We start from the raw sequence: 18,620 nt of genomic DNA, 5'->3' as shown, positions 1-18,620 counted from the left end.
CTGCTATAATTGTAATATTTTAGCATACCATTGACGCATGGCGGACATTTTCCTGTGCAGCTATGTCCAAAAGTGCCTTTGGGACAAGGCTTTGAGCAGTCTTCCCCTCTCCATCCTCTCTCACATACACAGGCTCCAGTACGAAGGTCACATGAACTGTTATGTGAACAAGGACAACGAATTTGGCAGTCTAAACCATAGAAGCCACGAGGGCATGAAGTTTCGCAGCGAACACCTTTAAAAGAAAGTTCATCTAATTAGCAATTTGAAGTAAAAAGCATGTTCAATAGTGATCGAACTTTATTTCAATATGTTTTTCCGTTTGATTTCAAACGAACATTAACAGTAAAAACAAATAAAATACAGGAATAAAGACCGCAAACAATTCCCTCAGAAAGAATAAAATAAGTGAATTTCTATTCTATCAACTTGTTTAAAATCCAAGAAAAAGACAACCAAAGAGGAACGCTATTGACGTAATCACTAGGAAAACAAATTTTAGCCCTAAACAATTTTGATTCATTTGAATTAGTTGTCTATTAGCTTTCCACAAGGCGAAAAGGCGACTTACGAGTCGCCTCAGTTGCAAACGTAGGTAACTGCATTTCTTTGTTTTTTGTCTTCACTTCCTTTTTTTATTTGTCCGAATATAGTCTTAGCTTTTTTATTTGTTTTGTTCCGTTGGTTTACTTTTTTAGTTCGAGGGTTTTTAAGCTTGCTTTCTCGTAACTTTCGCATTAACAGTTCATTTTTTTCACCATTTTCTTTTCCCCTCTTCGTTTCTACGGGACTAAGGAGATACCGTCACAATCAAACTAAAATATAAACCTTTTTTTTGCTATTGCTGACGTCCTTTAAAAGTCTTAAATGTCATGTAACCATATCATGGCTAAAGCAAAAATTATTAAAATAGTGACACCGTGTAAAAGAAATAGTGAGAGATTCGGAAACAATCTAGTTTATCTTTCTTTCTTACAATCTATCGATCAAGCCCGAACTTACACACCGAGCTTGACCCCCCCCCCCTTGACGCATTGACATAGCCTATACCAAAGATTTGCTCATTTTGTGCTCTCTTCCAAATTGGCATTATTTGCTATTATGAACCAACTTTGGATGTGAAAAGAACGAAAAATAAAGCAAAACAACAAAATAGCCAACTTTTACATATAACCAAGGGCTATATCCAGGCATTTGGGGGGGGGGACTGTGGTTCAGTTTTACTAGAAGCTACTCTGAAAATCCAACGAGTTGAAATTTCTTGACTGTAATAAAGAAAGAGTTTTGTTATTATAGTGCTTAAATCAGAAGAGGGAATAAGCCACACTGTTGCTATGGACGTTAAGGAACACTGGATATTCGTTTTTCTTTCCAAACACAGCAGGTGTTTTCTGGATTTGGATTTTGGATTTGGATTTCTGGAGTGTTTCTAGATTTTTCTATTAATTTAACTTTAATTTATTTCGGTACATAAAAAGCAGGGTCAAATTACAGGTCATAGCATAAATAGAAACGGCTACTTCCAACAGATATTGTCAGTGTTGGTGAAATAGAACTGGGCGCAAATAGAAACAAAAAGTGATTGAGGAAAAATTTGAGATTAACAATCGATTTAAAACTACTGAAAAATTTTTACACAGAACTTTCCAATTTCTAAAAAAAGTTATGCTGCATGATGGCTTGATTTTTCTTAAAACACATTTGTGGACTTTATAAAATAAACTGTTGTCATAGGCAATAATGTGAAAGCGTTAGTCAAAAATCTTGATTTATTTTAGACTCTTTTCATTATTACTTAGTTAAACAAATGCCTTGAAGGGTGAGCTCAGAGATTATTTTTGTGGGGAGGGAAAAGCATTACACTTAGAAAATGTTTCTAGGTCAACTTTTTGTAAGAAATCTTTGCTCTTTAAGCTGAAGTTTCAATAAGAAGTCTTGGCGGATGTGGAGCTGAAGTACCAAAAATGCTTTTAATTGTTATTATATTCATATTTTTGAAAATTTGCGAATACTAGGACAAATCTTGGTCTAAGGAAAGGCCCCTACCTCTTCCATCTTTGGGCGAATAAACATCTGACTACATATTTCATTCTAGACTCTAATGTTTCCGTAACAAAACTGGACTCTTAAATCCTCAGCTCACGAATTGCATCTTTAATTTAAATATATTACTTGAATCGAAAGGGAGGTTAGGAAGTAGATCCCAACTACCTCCACATTGCTCAGAAGGACCTTTCACAGAAAGTTTCAAAAATTTCGACCTAAAGATGCTTTTTGAGGTTTCTGCTTTAAACAAGTAAAAAAAAAATACAAAGAAAAATTGAGTAAGGATATAAAAAAGTCCCAAATTACTTTTTCTCTATGAAAAAAACTTCACCCCAATTTTTCATTGTGTCTTACATACCAAATAAATTATAACAAACGCAGTAGATTTAATAGACAGGTCTCCTTGAATTTGAATTAAAGATTATAAATTCCTAAATTTTTGTTTCTTCCTTCATTTTAATTTGCAGAAAAAGATAATTGTTCTGCTGATTTTGGATACATAAAATTTATTAACCTTGAAGCCAACAGAGAGGAACCATTTGCATTTGAAAATACCTTTCAAAAGAGATTTCCCCAATAGACCAAATATTTCTTTTAAGAGGTAAGCCCAAACTAGATATGGCGTGGAAGTTTTGAATCAGTGTTTGAAAGGAAATGTTTTTCACAATGTAGAAAAAAAGAAGGCAGGGAAAATTTGTCTCTTAGTGATGTTTTGAAACTTCCAGTCCCTTCAGGCAACCCCACCTAAATTCTGAGCAAAAAATCAAACCAAAGGAAATGGAGTAACACCAGGTGAGCATACCTGCTAAAAAACCTTGTTTCTACATATTGATATATGCATTTGCATTTCAAAGTCTCTTTGGCAGGGACAGAAGCACTTGACTTTTGTGCCTCTTCAAGGGGACACTTTCCCCAAACAAAACGTTATTGCATAGCTCAAAGCAAAATTAATTTGAATTACTTACCTTTCCAGTCTCCTCTACAGTTACAAGCCCCAGTGATCGAGTCACAGCCAATAGCGGTATCTTTCGGACAGTCACACTTTGAAGAACAATTGAGTCCGTAACTACCGGCTTCGCAGAACTCATTACAAGCTTCACCTCTAAATCCAGCACTGCATGCACAATCCCCTATAAAATAAATGGTTAACTATAGAAATGGCTTTATTGAAGCTTAAGTCTGAAACACGAAAATTACTTAGTATTTGATTTGTGATTATAGTTCATTTTACTCGTTCAATTAATGTGGTTACTCCATGATTACACAGCGGTATTAATATACACTTTACTGGAGTAAAAAAAAAAAAAAAAAAAAAAAAAAAAAAAAAAAAAAAAAAAAAAAAAAAAAAAAAAAAAAAAAATCAGTCTTTGGTTTATCTTGCATTTTTCTAGAAAAATGCAGGAGTGATGACAGGACAGGAGTTTGATGACAGGAGTGGATTTTACACAGCAATCACATATTGCCCGATAAGCTAACCAAGATTTTTCAACCATCTTTTAATGACTCCCGGAATCTGCCTCATATTCGTGTCCCATTCACAATGAGATTTTAATAAAAGTTTAGCAAGCGCTAGTTTGAGCCAATCAGCTTCTTCAAGGCATTTTCTGATAGGCTGATAAATTCTATAAGAAGTTCTGATTGGCTAGAAATAGTACCAGTTAAATCTTAGTATTGGTACCATTTTATTGTGAATGGGACATTAAACCACTTCAAAAATATACTAGCCTAAGACCTCCCCATCCCAAACGAAATAATGGATTTAATTTTTTAAAGAAATGTCCAATACCGTCCATAATAAAAGGTCAGAAAGGTACGACGACAAACTCTTAAATATCGATGCATTTTTTCTGTAAGCTCATAAGGCCACAATATACATTACCCTTGAGATGCAATACGGTTTTACGAGCCACACGGGGAAAAGATAACTTCTGACTTTTCCATCTTACTCTATTATTTCCAACCTAATATTTTATCATTACGAAGGATGGTAGAAATAAAAGACACTCAACTGCTGCTGTATATCCTGATTATTACAAAAAGAAAAGTCTATAAATTTATGATACATCTGAGCCTAACAAAATATCTTGTAAGATTTCGTTTTTAAACAGTTCATGCTAACGAACTATAGCAAGGAGCGACCCGGCTCAATAGTAAACGAAAGTCTAGAAACGGAATTTTGATACTAATAGATTTATCAAAAGAATTAGATTTTTTGTGCTGATTTCAAATATATAAGTTTCATCCAATTTAGTCTTATCCGTCAAAAGATACGAGCCTGAGAAAATTTGCCCTATTTTGAAAAATAGGGGGAAACACCCCTTAAAAACCATAAAATCTTAACAAAGATCACACTGTCGCATTGAGCGTATCAAAGAACCCCACTGTAAAGCTCATGTCTGCAAAAATGTGGAAATTCGAATTTTTTGCCAGAAGACCGATCACGGTTGTGTGTTAATTATTATTATCATTTTTTCATTTTTTTTTCTTTTTCCCAGGTGTGACCGAATTGACCCAGTGGTCATATAATGTTGCGAGAGGGCTTAATCTAAGGGAAATCAAAAGTTCTAGTGCCCTTTCTAATTGACCAAAAAAATTGGAGGGCACTTAGGCCCCATCCCACGCTCATTTTTAATCCAAAGCCGACGGATCAAAATTTTGAGACAGCCATTTTGTTCAGCACAGTCAAAAAAGATAATAACTATGTCTTAACTAAGTTTTAATGTTGCTCCTTACTTGCAGTTAAAAAACTTGTTTTTTTTATCTAATCACTTTTAGACTCTATGGTACATTGCATCTTGGTTCCAGCAATACCTGTAACATAGCAAAGAACAAACCACGGCCAATTATAACCGAAAGTTTAAAAATGCATTAAAAAAAAACTGTCTCGTAGGAAAAAATTGCCATTAGTAGCTGATTTATTTCGATCATTCTTGATGGTAGAATGTTATTTTGAAGACAAATTCCCAAGAATTTTGACAAAGAGCCCGAAACTCCCCAAGATAGCGTTAGATCGAAATAAAACGAGCATCATTGAAATAACGATTGTCGAAAACCCTCTACATCAAACTTACAGCCAAACGAAAGACTGGACAGGGCACTGGAGCTTCATAAAGGGCTGTTTAAGGGCGCAATTAAAAGCAAATTTTCATATCTAAATGCTTTTAATAAATCTGACTTGATAATACCATCTCAAAGTGCCATATGCACCAACAAAGGGCAATTTGGGCATCGTTTCTGGAATAAAAAAAAAACTCGTTGGGGCACCGAAGCATCATAGAGAGCTGTGTAAGGGCTCATGTAAAAGCTAATCTTTATGTGTAATCGCTTCTATTAAATTCGACCTGACAACACCATCATGATGTGCCATATGGCCCCCCAAACGTGCAATTTGGGTGTTATTTCCGGAATGGATAGGCTGGGCAGGCCAGTGGAACATCATAGAGAGCTGTTTAAGGGATCATTTAAAAGCTAATTCTTATATCTAATCGTTCTTTTACAAAATCCAATTGATAACACCATCATAATCTCCAATATGACACCGACAAAATGCATTTAGGATTTTTTTTTAATCAAGGTATTTTTCAAAATATCAGTGGCCGAGGTAAGACACGATTGAATCTCTGGTAGTACATTTGTTTAAGTGCGTATTTTTTTTCAACCGCTAATTCATTTCTAATGATCAATTCTCCTAAAATATTATATTCTACAAAGCCAAAAAGTAAAAATAATCAAAACACAAACTTTCGTAGTGTATTAAATGTACATCTTAAATTCTTGGAATAATTTCATTGATATTTGAGTTTTGATTTCCAACTCCTCAAAGATACCAAGGATAATGCCCAATGGACTCTTATTATGGCAAATCCCAGATTTTTTATTATTATTATTATTATTATTATTATTATTTTTTAGCAAAGCTTAAGAGAGATGCAAAGTCACAACTATACTTCAGAAAAAAACGTCTTTAGTTTATTTGTCTAAGTTGAAAACGATCTCTTCATAAGGTTTATTTTCGATATAAAAAAATTAATTAAAAAAAAATTCAACGAACAAAATTACTGCTTCGCTGTTTATACAACATATTTTTGAAATTCTGTTTCAGACAAACTGGCTCATGATATTTCTCTGTATTTGTAGAATTCTGAAAAACTAGCGCCTTACTAGAAAAATAAGCTTTCTTGAGTTTTTTTAGAGAGTTACAATCGTGTCGTAAAGTTTATTGATTTCATGACCGGTAAAAGACTATCGAAAGTTTTATGAATTATTCTTATATTTTCTGCAGGCTCCTTAAATATTTTACTTCTTTTATTCCTGTTTCGCCGTGTTGGTTTTGTGTTTTCAGTACAGAACTAGTTTTTCCAGGATTCTAAAACAAAGGGAGATTTTACGAGCCAGTTTGCTAGAATGAGTTGTTAAACCCGACTTCTCCATATGATATGCTAAATAATCCTGATGAGCCACTATTTGATCTGGAAAGAAGTTATGGACCCTTCTGACTCAGAGAAGTTAAAAAATCTCTCAAGACGTGGAAAATGGTAACACTGGTGTTTATGATGGTAGACGACCAGAACTGCTAAAGCACGGTAGAGTGTCTCTAGCCAAACCAGTGTTTGAACTGTTTTAACGCCTTTGGGGCGAGGAAAAAGTCTCACGTGAATGGTATAAAGCAAAAATCGTTGAGTTGTTTAGAAAAGACCAGAAAATTAATTGTGACAACTGGAGAGGAATTGCTCTGCAATCTGCTGGTAAAAAAGTCTTGAGTCAGACCATTTTCCTATAGGATTCGGAGTAAGATAGAGAAAATCTTGAGAAACGAGCAACGTGGGCTTCACCAAAATAAATCGTGCTAAAACCTCATATTTTGCCAGCAGGTTTTGCTCAAGGAACCACAAGAGTGGCAAATTCAGATACTCATGGTGTTTGTTCACTTTACTGGCCTAGAGTAGTAAACTCAGATACTTATGGTATTTATTGACTTCTTTTATTGACTCTATTCACCACGGCACCATGTGGAAGATCCTGCTGCACTATCGAATTCCCCCGAAAATCGTAAATATAATAAGCGCCCATTGTCACGATGTTATATGTGCTGTGCAGAGAGAGTGTGTTAGGGCAGAGACGTTTTTATTAGTAGATTTGCAAAAACTGTAAACCTAAAACAAAATTAAGTGTAACACCCATATATTTGAAGATACAGCTTAATTTCTGCAATCTAACGACAAGGTTTTTCTAGCTGCCAAGTAAAAGGGTATATTGGCAAAATGTGTACAATAACAGCAAAAACTTCTTATAGTCTAAGATCGCCTAAAAATTGCATCTGACCTTTTCACACTTCAGAGGTAATTGCCAAAAGTTGTTTGCTAAGCTGTTCTCAAAGTGAAGATTAGCCAGGAAATGTATGTTCCATCACACTTTGATTCTCCTGCTCTACACTATCTTGCTGATTCTCCCTTTGAGAATACATTAGGCATGACACATCCTCTATGCGAGAAAAAAAAACCATATACTGGTTTTGATCTTCCAAATAAAGGAAGGGTAGGGAGATATCCCTTCGCTTTGATATTGAACTTAGGAAGATGCGACACCATGTGTCAGTGATAGAATTTTTTGTTACACTTAAGCACCTCCATGAAAATATTTATTTGGTTAAAATGCACTGAATGAATCTCGTCTGTAAAACCTAGAAGTTGGTGAAAGTGTATAGTATATGACCAGAAATAGCAGTTCTTGAGTTTCACGGGAATTCTTGTAAACTAAAAGGGCCAGAATCCCTATTGACCACACCAATTTGACGTTCTTTTAGTAATTTAAAACATTGAAAGAGGACTGGAACAATTTTTATCTCACCCTGTAGAGTACCGATGAGACACAAGAAAGAACATAAATTTAAGGGCTGGAAACAAAACTGGAAACAAGACATAAATTTACGTTCTTTCACAAAAAGCTGCAAAAGCTAAAAGCATGAGATCCAAGGAGATTTTAATAGAACAATCCCTAAAAGGCAAAATTCAGGAGAACGAGTCAAATTGATGTTAATTAATTCCAATAGTCTCAGAAGCCAAGAATTCTGTGATGTAGTAATTTAACCATAAGTTTCTTTACACTTCTGAGGAGTTGCCAACTTCCCACCACCTGGTGTAAATCTAGAAGCACAACGTGTGCCGCAAAATTTCTGCCACGCTCGGCAAAGTTCCCCCATTCTTGGTACACTTTTGCCATTCTCGGTACATCATTGTAAAGTAAGCGTAAGAAGTGATACAAATGTTTATATTGCAATTTTTGGACCTAATTTAGCTCAATTTCTACATTATCTCTACTTCCAAAGATTTCTTCCAATTGAGTAGTACCATTTTCCAAAGCTTGTATATTTTTATTTACTATTACTCTTCCCCCAAAAAGAGCTTGGTGTTGACGCGTTTAGATTTCGGAAACCGTATATTTTACTAAGCATATTTTGGCCTTGCGCAATGTCTCATATTAATGCAATTTTGGCATCGTCATTGGCAGCCATTTCACTTCTAAACCGTAACTTTTAAAGGCAAGAATACCTCACACATAAGGTTGCTCTTAAATTGATTCTTAACGCAGACAAATTTATTGAAGAATTTAATAATGTGACAAAGCCCCTAGAATAGAGAAGTGGGTACAAAAACCAGGGACGGATCCATAGCAAAATTTTAGGAGAAGCCCGATGTGACGAGAGAACCAACGAGCAAAATATTTGGGGGGGGGTGATAAATTTGCCAATAATTGACCAAAATGACAAATTTATTCTAAGAAAAAGAGTAAAAAGAGAAATAATGAAACAAGGAATGAAGGCACCAGAAAAATCTTGGGGAGGGTGGGTGGTGTCCACCCCCCAGCCCCTGGATCCACCACTGACCTAAAACATACAAACATACTGAACTAAAACAACTCTTGCTTAGAGTTGTTTTATTTGACAATTCGGACTCTCATATGGAGATTTTGAAGGCCCAACTCTCTTATTATTCATCATATGACCATGGAATTTGAATTCCATTGGCAATTAGTTTTCATCTGGATTGTAAAATCCATAACCCTATCTCAATCGGAAGATATGTTTCTGAACTACCAGACTGTAGAAAATCTTTTAAAGCTTATAGCATGTATACATTTTTTTGTTGCTGTAGAAAAGATGATTTCTAAGATATTATATGCCTTAATTCATTCTTTTTTCGAATGTTGTATTTAATATTTGATGTTTTTTATAGGTCTAAAAGATACCTGAGGTTAGGGTTTTTTTTGGGGGGGGGGACGTGGTGGTCGTCAAGTGGAATTATGAGTGGGTAATATTTCAAATAATATTCTTGAATCTCCATATAAAAATGGGCAATAAATTTCCAACTTTTCAACTATTCAAATATTGCGTCTAGATTCCATTTCTTTATCGATTGCAGGATTTTTTTTTACGACCTGCATTGTGAAATTTGCTATACTTTTCATATTTTCAACAATCCAAACAGGGAACCTGGATTCTCAATGGAAAACACATTTACTGTAAGAGGGACTTGCAATACTGTTCCATCTATGAATCGGAACAGAATTCGAACTAGAGCGAGGTATTGACGAGGGGGCGAACTCCCTCATATATGCAATAACTTCTGTTCGTTTTAAGGTTTAATGTTGCTCCTCACTTTCAGTTGATAAAACTTATTTTTTTTAATTTAACCAAACAGTTCGTGGTAACGAACTGTAGTAAGGAGCGACCCGGCTCCATAGTAACCGAAACTCTAAAAAATAGAATTTTGATACCAATAATTACATCAAAAGAATCGCATTTTAATGCATGCTGATTTTAAATATATAAGTTTCATCAAGTTTAGTCTTATCCATTAAAAGTTACGAGCCTGAGAAAATTTGCCTTATTTTAGAAAATAGGGGGGAACCCCATACGATCGATTTTTCTGGAAAAACCGGTAATGTGGGCCGAAGGCCCAAGCTGCCGCCCGAGCAAAACGAAGGTATTCGATCGTTTTCGAGTAAAATGGACACGATTCGAGATATTTGAATATGAACTTTAGCATAAAAAAAAAAAAAAAAAAAAAAAAAAAAAAAAAAAAAAAAAAAAAAAAAAAAAAAAAAAAAAAAAAAAAAAAAAAATGGTAACCGAGAATTTATTTTAAATGATGTTACTCAAATAAAAATATCTATATTTCTTCACAGCGTGTACGGCTCTATTTCACCTTATGACGAAGAATCCGAAATACTAAGTCATAATTCATTGAAATACAGAGGAAATAACGAAATTCAATTTTCATCTTTCCTCGGATGTATCTATTGTCAAAAATACTACTTTATGATAGCATTTTTATTGAACGAAACTTAGATTCCCTATTATTAAGCGTTCCAATCCCCATTTAACGAATCATATAACTCTGAAAGAAAATATAGCCGAAAACCAATCTTGAAAATATCCAGTTTCACTCAATTGCGTTTGAAGCACTATTAGCATTGAGAAGTTACTCCATTCTAAATGTGAGGGGAAACTGTTTATATCAAAATCTTAATTACTAGGGGAACCATACAATTAGGTTACAAAATCAACCCTAAAATACATAGGAATCAATTATCTAGAAATATTGTTGATATTTTTGTACTAAATTTGCCATGACAGATTTTTATTATTTTTCTCAATGAGGAATGAGCCATGCAACAGCCATGTTGGTTAAGTCAATTTTTTATATTATTTTAGACTTTATCCTCATAGTTATTGATTCGATTTTGACTTTAATATTGTCATAAAGATATTTCTTAAAAAAACTAGAGTGAATTTGAGAAAATATGTGTAAAATGTGACTAATCTTGATTTAATATATGCTTTATATTTAGCCTAGCATACATTTATTTAACTTATTGGTCGAGGGTGAGTTCATGCAGTGACATTGTAAGCGTTATGTTGCATCTGGAACAGATTTATTTATTCTTTTTGTTTGGTTACGTAGCACAGGGAATTCAAAATTTCCGAAAGAAAATAGACTGTTTTTTATTCATTCTACGTTAAACCGTTTGGTTTTCGAGTGAAACCAAAAGATGTATCATTTCGGTATTTGTCGTTTATTTGAAACACATTCAAGAATTATGCTGAGGTTACATCTCAGAAAACCGGTTTCATGGATACATTAAATAGTAAGGAGCGACATTAAAACTTAAAACGAACAGAAATTACTTCGTATATGAAAGGGGCTGGTCCCTCCTCAACGCCCCGCTCTTTAAGCTAAAGTTTGACACTTTCTCTCAACTCTACTTTTTAGAACAGTAAAAAACTTTAACGTAAAGAGCGGGGCGTTGAGGAGGGACAAGCCCCTTTCATATACGAGGTAATCTCTGTTCGTTTTAAGTTTTAATGTCTCTCCTTACTTTCAGTTAAAAAGACTTCTTTTTTTTATTTAATTTCTGAACGTTTTTGAATTATTGCATGTTTTGATTTTAGCTCTCCGCAGATGAGTAATTAAAACGAAATTTGCATATTTTTTTTTTTTTTGGCTAAATGGCTTTCTCATAGTTTTGATCGAATGATTTTGGGAAAAAAGTAGCAGTGGAGGAGGATTATTCACCCCCCCCCCCAGTTTTTTGGTTACTTAAAACGGCAACTAGAACATTTAATTTTTTACAAACGTTTTTATTAGTAAAAGATATACGTAACTTACGAATTAGCTTACGTAACAAACTTTTGTATTCGTTGGTTTTTATTATGTATATGAGGGAGTTTACCCCCTCAGCAGTACCTCGCTCTTTACAACAAAGCTTAAGTTTTGTCCCAATTCCTTAAGAATGACCCCTGAATTACAAAGGCCGTAGAATAAATAGTTGAAATTACTGAAAATACTTTAGCGTAAAGAGTGAGGTATTGAGGAGGGACGAATCCCCTCATATGCGTAGTAATTTTTATTCGTTTTAATGCTGCTCTTTACTTTCTGATGATAAAAACTTTTTCATATTGCTTTTATTGTTTTTTTAACTAATGCTAGAAAATCCTGCGCTCCCTTCATAGAAATTTTCTTCCCCCATGACAAATTACTCCATGGAAAGTTCCCCCAACATATCCCCCTCTCTAGTTTGTAACAGCAGGTCAAAGTTTGTAACTTGTAGCCCCTCCCAAGGGGACTGTGGGGGAGTAAGACGTCCTCAAAGACATAGTTATAAGGTTTTTCGACTATGCTGAATAAAATGGATATCTCAGAATGTTGATCTGATGACTTTGGGAAAAGGATTAGCGGGGGAGGGGGCCTCGGTGCCCTCCAGTTTTTTGGTCACTTAAAAAGGGCACTAGAACTTTTTATTTCAGTAAGAATGAGCCCTGCTGCAACATTCTAGGACCACTGGGTCGATACGATCACCCCTAAAAAAAAAAAAAAAAACACGTAACCATGACCTGCCTTCTGGCAAAAAATACGAAATTCCACATTTTTGTAGATAGGAGCTTGAAACTTCTACAGTACGGTTCTCTAATACGCTGAATTTGATGGTACGATTTTCGTTAAGATTCTATGACTTTTAGGGGGTATTTCCCCCTATTTTCTAAAATAAGGCAAATTTTCTCAAGCTCGTAACTTTTGATGGGTAAGACTAAACTTGATGAAACTTATATATTTAAACTCAGCATTAAAATGCAGTTCTTTTGATGTAGCTATTGCTAACAAAATTCAGTTTTTTAGAGTTTTGGTTTCTATTGAGAAGGGTCACTCCTTACTACAGTTCGTTACCACGAACTGTTTGAAAAACAATTGATGGATGGTTATAATGCATGGGACTTGTATAATTTGGGTTATATATTTACGCATTAGGGGTGTGGGTGGAGGTTTGGTTAGGTTTCCAAGTTTTAACTTTAGGTTGGGTTAGGTTTCCAATTAGTTGGGTTAATTTTGTTTCTAAAGTATTATTTTATCATCATATTTTTTTATTTTTCATTAAGATTAACCAAACTACACTTTTTGGGTGTGTCTCCAATAACCGACAAGTACCTTTTTTTTATTTAAGTGTTTTTTTTTGTATTCAATTGCCTATTCCCGACATTCTCAATGCTCAATCAAATAACAACAAAGGAGAGAACCACATACACTTACGAGCCTGGTACAAAAAAAAGCCTTCTGTTGTGTCATTGGACAAATAAATCTACCACACTGGTTCACTTAAAGTCTATAAGAATGTAAACTTGATCCTGATTGGTAGATTATTTTTGAATGACCAATAGTAAACAACTTTAGATACTTACACAAAGTAGCATATGTTACGGAACGGCAATCCGAAAAAAACTATAAAGCCTTGGTATTTCCAAATCATTTTTTGTTGTTGGTTGGATCCTTTCAGAGTATTCTAGTCTGACGTACTGATTCTCCTTGAACAGGAGGCGTGAATGACAATTATTATTCATGCCTGAATACCCGTACTTTAATTTGAAGTATTACGGCAAACTCAATATGCTCAAATTGCTGTTTCAGATTTTCCAGAAATAGAAAAAAATTCGTTGGAGCAAATTCTATTTAAAAATGATTCAGCTTAGACCTAGATAAGTACCCAAATTTAGAAACATGTCCTTCGATTTCCAAAATTTATGTATACTTCATATAGGATAACGTTCAGCAAATAATTGAATTTTTAACTAGTTTTTCTCAACTAACCAACTTTTTGATTGAATTTTAGTTTGTCAAATATTACTTGTTAAATTTGTGAGACGTTTTCCCCACTTCCGAATGTTCAGTTACTTTCAATTTTTATTAGTATATGCACTTGCGATGACACTGCAGCAATACAGCATTTCTTGAAACATTTCATGCTTTTTATCAGGTAAAATCAGTAAAAACGACACAGTAACAACAATTTAAGTTCTTATAAACCACCTTTAAGCTACCAAAGCAGGCGTTCACATTTTGTCTACAGATCGTGGTAACGAACTGTAAGTAAGGAGGGATGTGGCTCAATAGTAACCGAAACTCTAAAAAACAGAGTTTTAATAGCAATAAAAAAAAATCCAAAGAATCAAATTTTGATGTTTCTTCAAAATATATAAAATTCACAAAGTATAATGCTAACCCTTAACAGTTACGAGCCTGAGAAAATTTACCAAACGTACAAAAAAAAGAGGGGAAACCCCAAAAGATCAAGTGATATTATTGACAATCACATCATCAGATTCAGCATGTCAGAGAACTCTACTGTAGAGGTTTCAAGCTCCTATATACAAAAAGGTGGAATTTAGTTTTTTGCCAGAAGCAAAATTATGGATATGTGCTTATTTGTTTTTTTCAGTTCGTTTGTTTTTGTTATTACCAGGGATGATCGTATCGAGCCAGTGATCCTAAAAGATCGGGTTAGGGCTCATTTGATCAGAAATCAAGACTTCTAGCGCCATTTTGAAGGTACGAAAAATAATGGAAGGCAGCTAGCTCCCCTACCATGCCCTTTTTTCCTTGGAGTCACCCGACCAAAATTTTGAGAAAGCAGTTTTGTTCAGTATGGTCAAAATATCTACTAACTATGTCTTTGAGAATGACTTGACCCCCCACAGCCCGGGGGGAAGGACTGTAAGCTATGAACTTGCCCACTGTTTACACATGGTGTTGGTGATCGGGAAGTAAACTGACATTTTTCAGAGGGGAGGGGGATATTCTGGCAGGGGGGGGGGGGTTTACGCAGAGGAATCTTTCCATAGAGGAATTTTCCATGGAGAGGGAGCTGAATTTTCTGGTTTTTTTTTTTTAAACCGATAGAAATTAAACAAAAACAAGTTTTTTTCAACTGAAAGCAAGGAGCAACATTAAAATTTAAAACAAACTAACATTATTATACGACGTATATGAGTTGAAGTTGCCCTCTTCAATACTTCGCTTTTTATAATAAAGTTTTTTTTTCAGAACTTTCAGCTTATTATTCTAATTAAACGACCCTTGTGTTTCAGGAGTCATCCTTAAATAATTGGAACAAAATGTCAAACTTTAGCGTGAAGACCAAGGTATTCCCCCAACATATATGTGCAATTTATATTCGTTATAACTTTTAATGTTTCTCCTTACTTTCAGTTGAAAAAACTTGTTTTTTTTATGTAATCTCTGCATAATAACGCCTTTGCTGTAATTTGTATAAATTAACCGTATTGAAATTTCAACAACAAAATAGGTAAATTTGCCACAGAACTGTTGGTAAAAGAATTAAAACATCTATGGAATGTTACCGGGAATATTTGGCTTTGACAGATATTACTTCAGTGACAACTTTGCAAAGAAGAAATCGTTCAAGTAATAAAGCATAGAAGTTGGAAATCCATAAAAATGAGAAGACAGTAATTCCTTGAATTTGGGCACCATGTTGCAAAAGATACGGGACGCCGATGATGCTAAAAAAGGCAATGTCATGACAAAATCAATGTCAACAAAATAGTCGTTCCATAGTCGACATTGCCTTTTTGTTCCAAAAAGGCAATGTCGTTCTCTTTTGAAGTGTAAATCCGTTTCGATTGAAATGCAGGGTAATTGATTTTTTCTTCTTCTTTCTTTCTTTTTTCTTTTCCTTTTCTTTTCTTTTTATTTTTTCTTCTTTTTCGTATTGTTTTATTTGTATGTGTATTGAGGTTGTAAGCCCAAACAAGCTTTGCTTCGGGTCATTTGCTTGTTTTGTTTTGTTATTTATATTAATAAACCCATCTTTCTCTCTCTCTCTAAAAAAAAAAGAATCCATTTTTTTCTTTTTTTTTGTATTTTCAATAAAAAAAAAACTCTTCATTTATTTTTTCAAACAAGAGTAACACTGAGTTAATCCAATTGATTTTGTTGGTTTCCATTAACATTAATACAATTTCGCCAAATGGGTTTAATATTCTCAGAACAATGGTAAGTCTGCGAAAAAAATGAGCAATAATTATCTCCTGGATATTGTAATAAACTTCATGAAAGCTTAATGCTGCTACGGAAGCAGCTTCTACATAGCAGAAGTATTGCAATACGCGAGCCATTAAATAAACACCATACATCTAACAGGAAAGGTGGCAAGAAGACCTAAACAGAGTGAATATTTATTTAAAATATCAGACCTGATAGCTTTCTATTCAAAATGACATCGTTTAGTGGGAAGGGAATTAGAGAAACAGGAGTCATGGTCAGCTTTAAGGTATGTGGTGAGCCGGCTTTTTGCCCACTCAGTCAGGAAGGTGCTTTCTCTGTTCCCTCGGGCCAACGCTAAGACCTTTGACTCTATTGTATTACCTTATTATAATACATGAAAATGTTTATATACTTGTCATGTTATGAGAACAGTTCAGTATTATTTTTTGGAGAGCATAATCATAATAAATAATTTTATTAAATTAATTATAATAAATAAATTAAATAAATTATTTTTTAGAGAGCGTAATCCTAATAATTTAATAGGAACTTTTGAAACACTCTCCCGAATACAAGATTATTGCAAAAAGTTTCATATGGCCTGCTTAATCAATTTTCTTGACGTCATTCAAAGCCAAGCCTTAACAGATTTGTTTGTTTTTTTCTCAGATCCCTTTACTGATGCAGTTATTAGTAACTATGATGTAAAAACAATTTTAGTACTACAATGGAGAACTTGGTTAAAAAAAAAATATATGCAGTAGATACATTTTAGCACGCGTTTATATTTGCATGTGTAAAGACCAGAAACAGATGTAAAGCATCTTAAAAATTTTAAGGGAAGGGAATGACAATCATACTCAATCCAATTTCAATAAAATTTGCCAAAGGAATCATATTTTTCTGTCTTAAAAAGTTTTTAGATTTTATTCTCATAACTCTTCAACGTGCATTTACTTGATAGTTAAAAAATCAAATCTTAAAAATGTTATGCGACGCAACTCTGTCGTAAGAGCCAATACACATATTTACACCTAATCTTACATTTGCACGTGAAAAGACAGATGTAAAGCATCTTCAAAATTTTAAGGGAAGGGAATGCCAATCATTATCAAATTTCAATAAAGTTTGCTAAAGGAATCATATTTTTCTGTCTTAAAAAAGTTTTTTAGATTTTATTTTTATAATTCTTCAAAGTGCATTTACTTGATAGTTAAATAATCAAATCTTAAAAATGTTATGCGACGCAACTCTGTCGTAAGAGCTAATACAAATATTAACACCTAATCCGGATACAGCTATTCCCAACCTTCACCCCTGTCTCATCATATCCTTTATAGGCCATGATGGACGATTTAATCAGCTAATAACAACACTCCCTGGGTTGTCTTAACTAATCCCAATTGTAGAGATACACTCACCTGTCACATGATGACAAGACGCTCCATTCTTACACTGACATTCATTCTGGCAAGATTCGCCATAAAAGCCAGCTCGACAGGGAGTATCACATTGTAATCCTTGCCAGCCTAGAATGACCAATATCAATCAATTTAGGTGTATTTGTGACGGTGATGTATAACAAACAGAGTAAATCATTGGCCAATTTCAAGGCAGAATTACAAATGACAAGATGACAAAGAAGTATCATTCAAGTTTTCATTTCCACAAGGGGTAGAGACAGACAATAAAGACAGAAAGAAATAGAAAGCAAGGGAGTGAGAGAGAAAGAAAGAGAGAGAGCGAAAGACAAACAAATCTTAAAATACTGGCAAAACGCCCCCAGCAAAGAGGCGGACCTGGTGAAAATTACACTATCAGATTCAACATTTATGAGCTTTCGCGGGTCTCTCAGTTCCCTATACCCCAAAATGGTAAAGATTATATTAAGTCTCATTGAATGATCATAGAAACCTGTTTATTTATTGTTGTTTTTTTATGGTTTTGTTTTCCACTGGAGGTAATTGTGTCGAAACAATGCTTAAATAATATCGGGAGGAATCATTTCAAAAGAATTATAAATTTAGAACACCATTTTTAAGTAACAAAATTAAATAAAAAACAAGTTTTTCGACTGAATGTAAGGGTCAACATTAAAACTTAAAAAGAACAGAAATAGTTACATGTATGAAGGGGTTCCCCCCTCGTCAATAACTCGCTCTTTCAACTAAAGTTCGAATTTTCTTCCAATTCTTTAAGAATGACCCTTGAACCACAAAGGCCGTTTAATTAGAATAAACAGCTCTTTTGAAAGTAATAAAAAAACTTAAGCTTAAAGAGGAAGTTATTGACGAGGGGGCGAAAGTCCTCATATACGTAATAATTTATGTTTGCTTTAAGTTTTAATGTTACTCCTTACTTTCAGTTGAAAAAACTTGTTTGTTCTTTTATTTAATATGTGATCGATTTTTGAATAATACTGGGAAATCCGGCAACTTCTTCATGGAAAATTCTCTTCTCCCAGGAAATATCCTCCATGGACAGATCCCCCAACTAACTCTCTCCCCCTGAGCCCTACCCCCAAAAGAAAAAATCACCCTGAAACCATCTGTATACTTTCCAATAACCAATGCTATATGTTAACAACGGGCAAAGCTCATAACTCGCAGCCCTTCCCCAGGGACTGTGAGGGATTAAGTCGTCCTCAAAGACATAGTTATTAGATTATTTGACAATGGTGAACAAAATGACAATCTCAAAATTTTGATACAGTGACTTCGGGAAAAAATGAGCGTAGGA

General features: G+C 34.2%; 1 protein-coding gene across 6 annotated transcripts in view; it reads right to left on the bottom strand.

The window, feature by feature from the left end:
* LOC136031270 (protein draper-like) overlaps window positions 1-18,620 on the bottom strand; it is a 237,994-nt gene that overhangs the window by 57,300 nt on the left and 162,074 nt on the right. For all 6 annotated transcript variants that reach the window (XM_065710702.1, XM_065710704.1, XM_065710706.1 and 3 more), the window contains exons 11-13: window positions 17,303-17,410; window positions 3,012-3,176; window positions 29-235 (exon numbers count right to left, since the gene is read on the bottom strand). In XM_065710702.1, coding sequence (XP_065566774.1) covers window positions 29-235; window positions 3,012-3,176; window positions 17,303-17,410 — 480 coding nt within the window. The remainder of the gene's footprint in view (window positions 1-28; window positions 236-3,011; window positions 3,177-17,302; window positions 17,411-18,620) is intronic.

This window comes from Artemia franciscana, chromosome 9, assembly GCF_032884065.1.
Source record: "Artemia franciscana chromosome 9, ASM3288406v1, whole genome shotgun sequence".
NCBI lineage: Eukaryota > Metazoa > Arthropoda > Branchiopoda > Anostraca > Artemiidae > Artemia > Artemia franciscana.
This window is presented reverse-complemented; position numbering and strand designations above follow the sequence as displayed.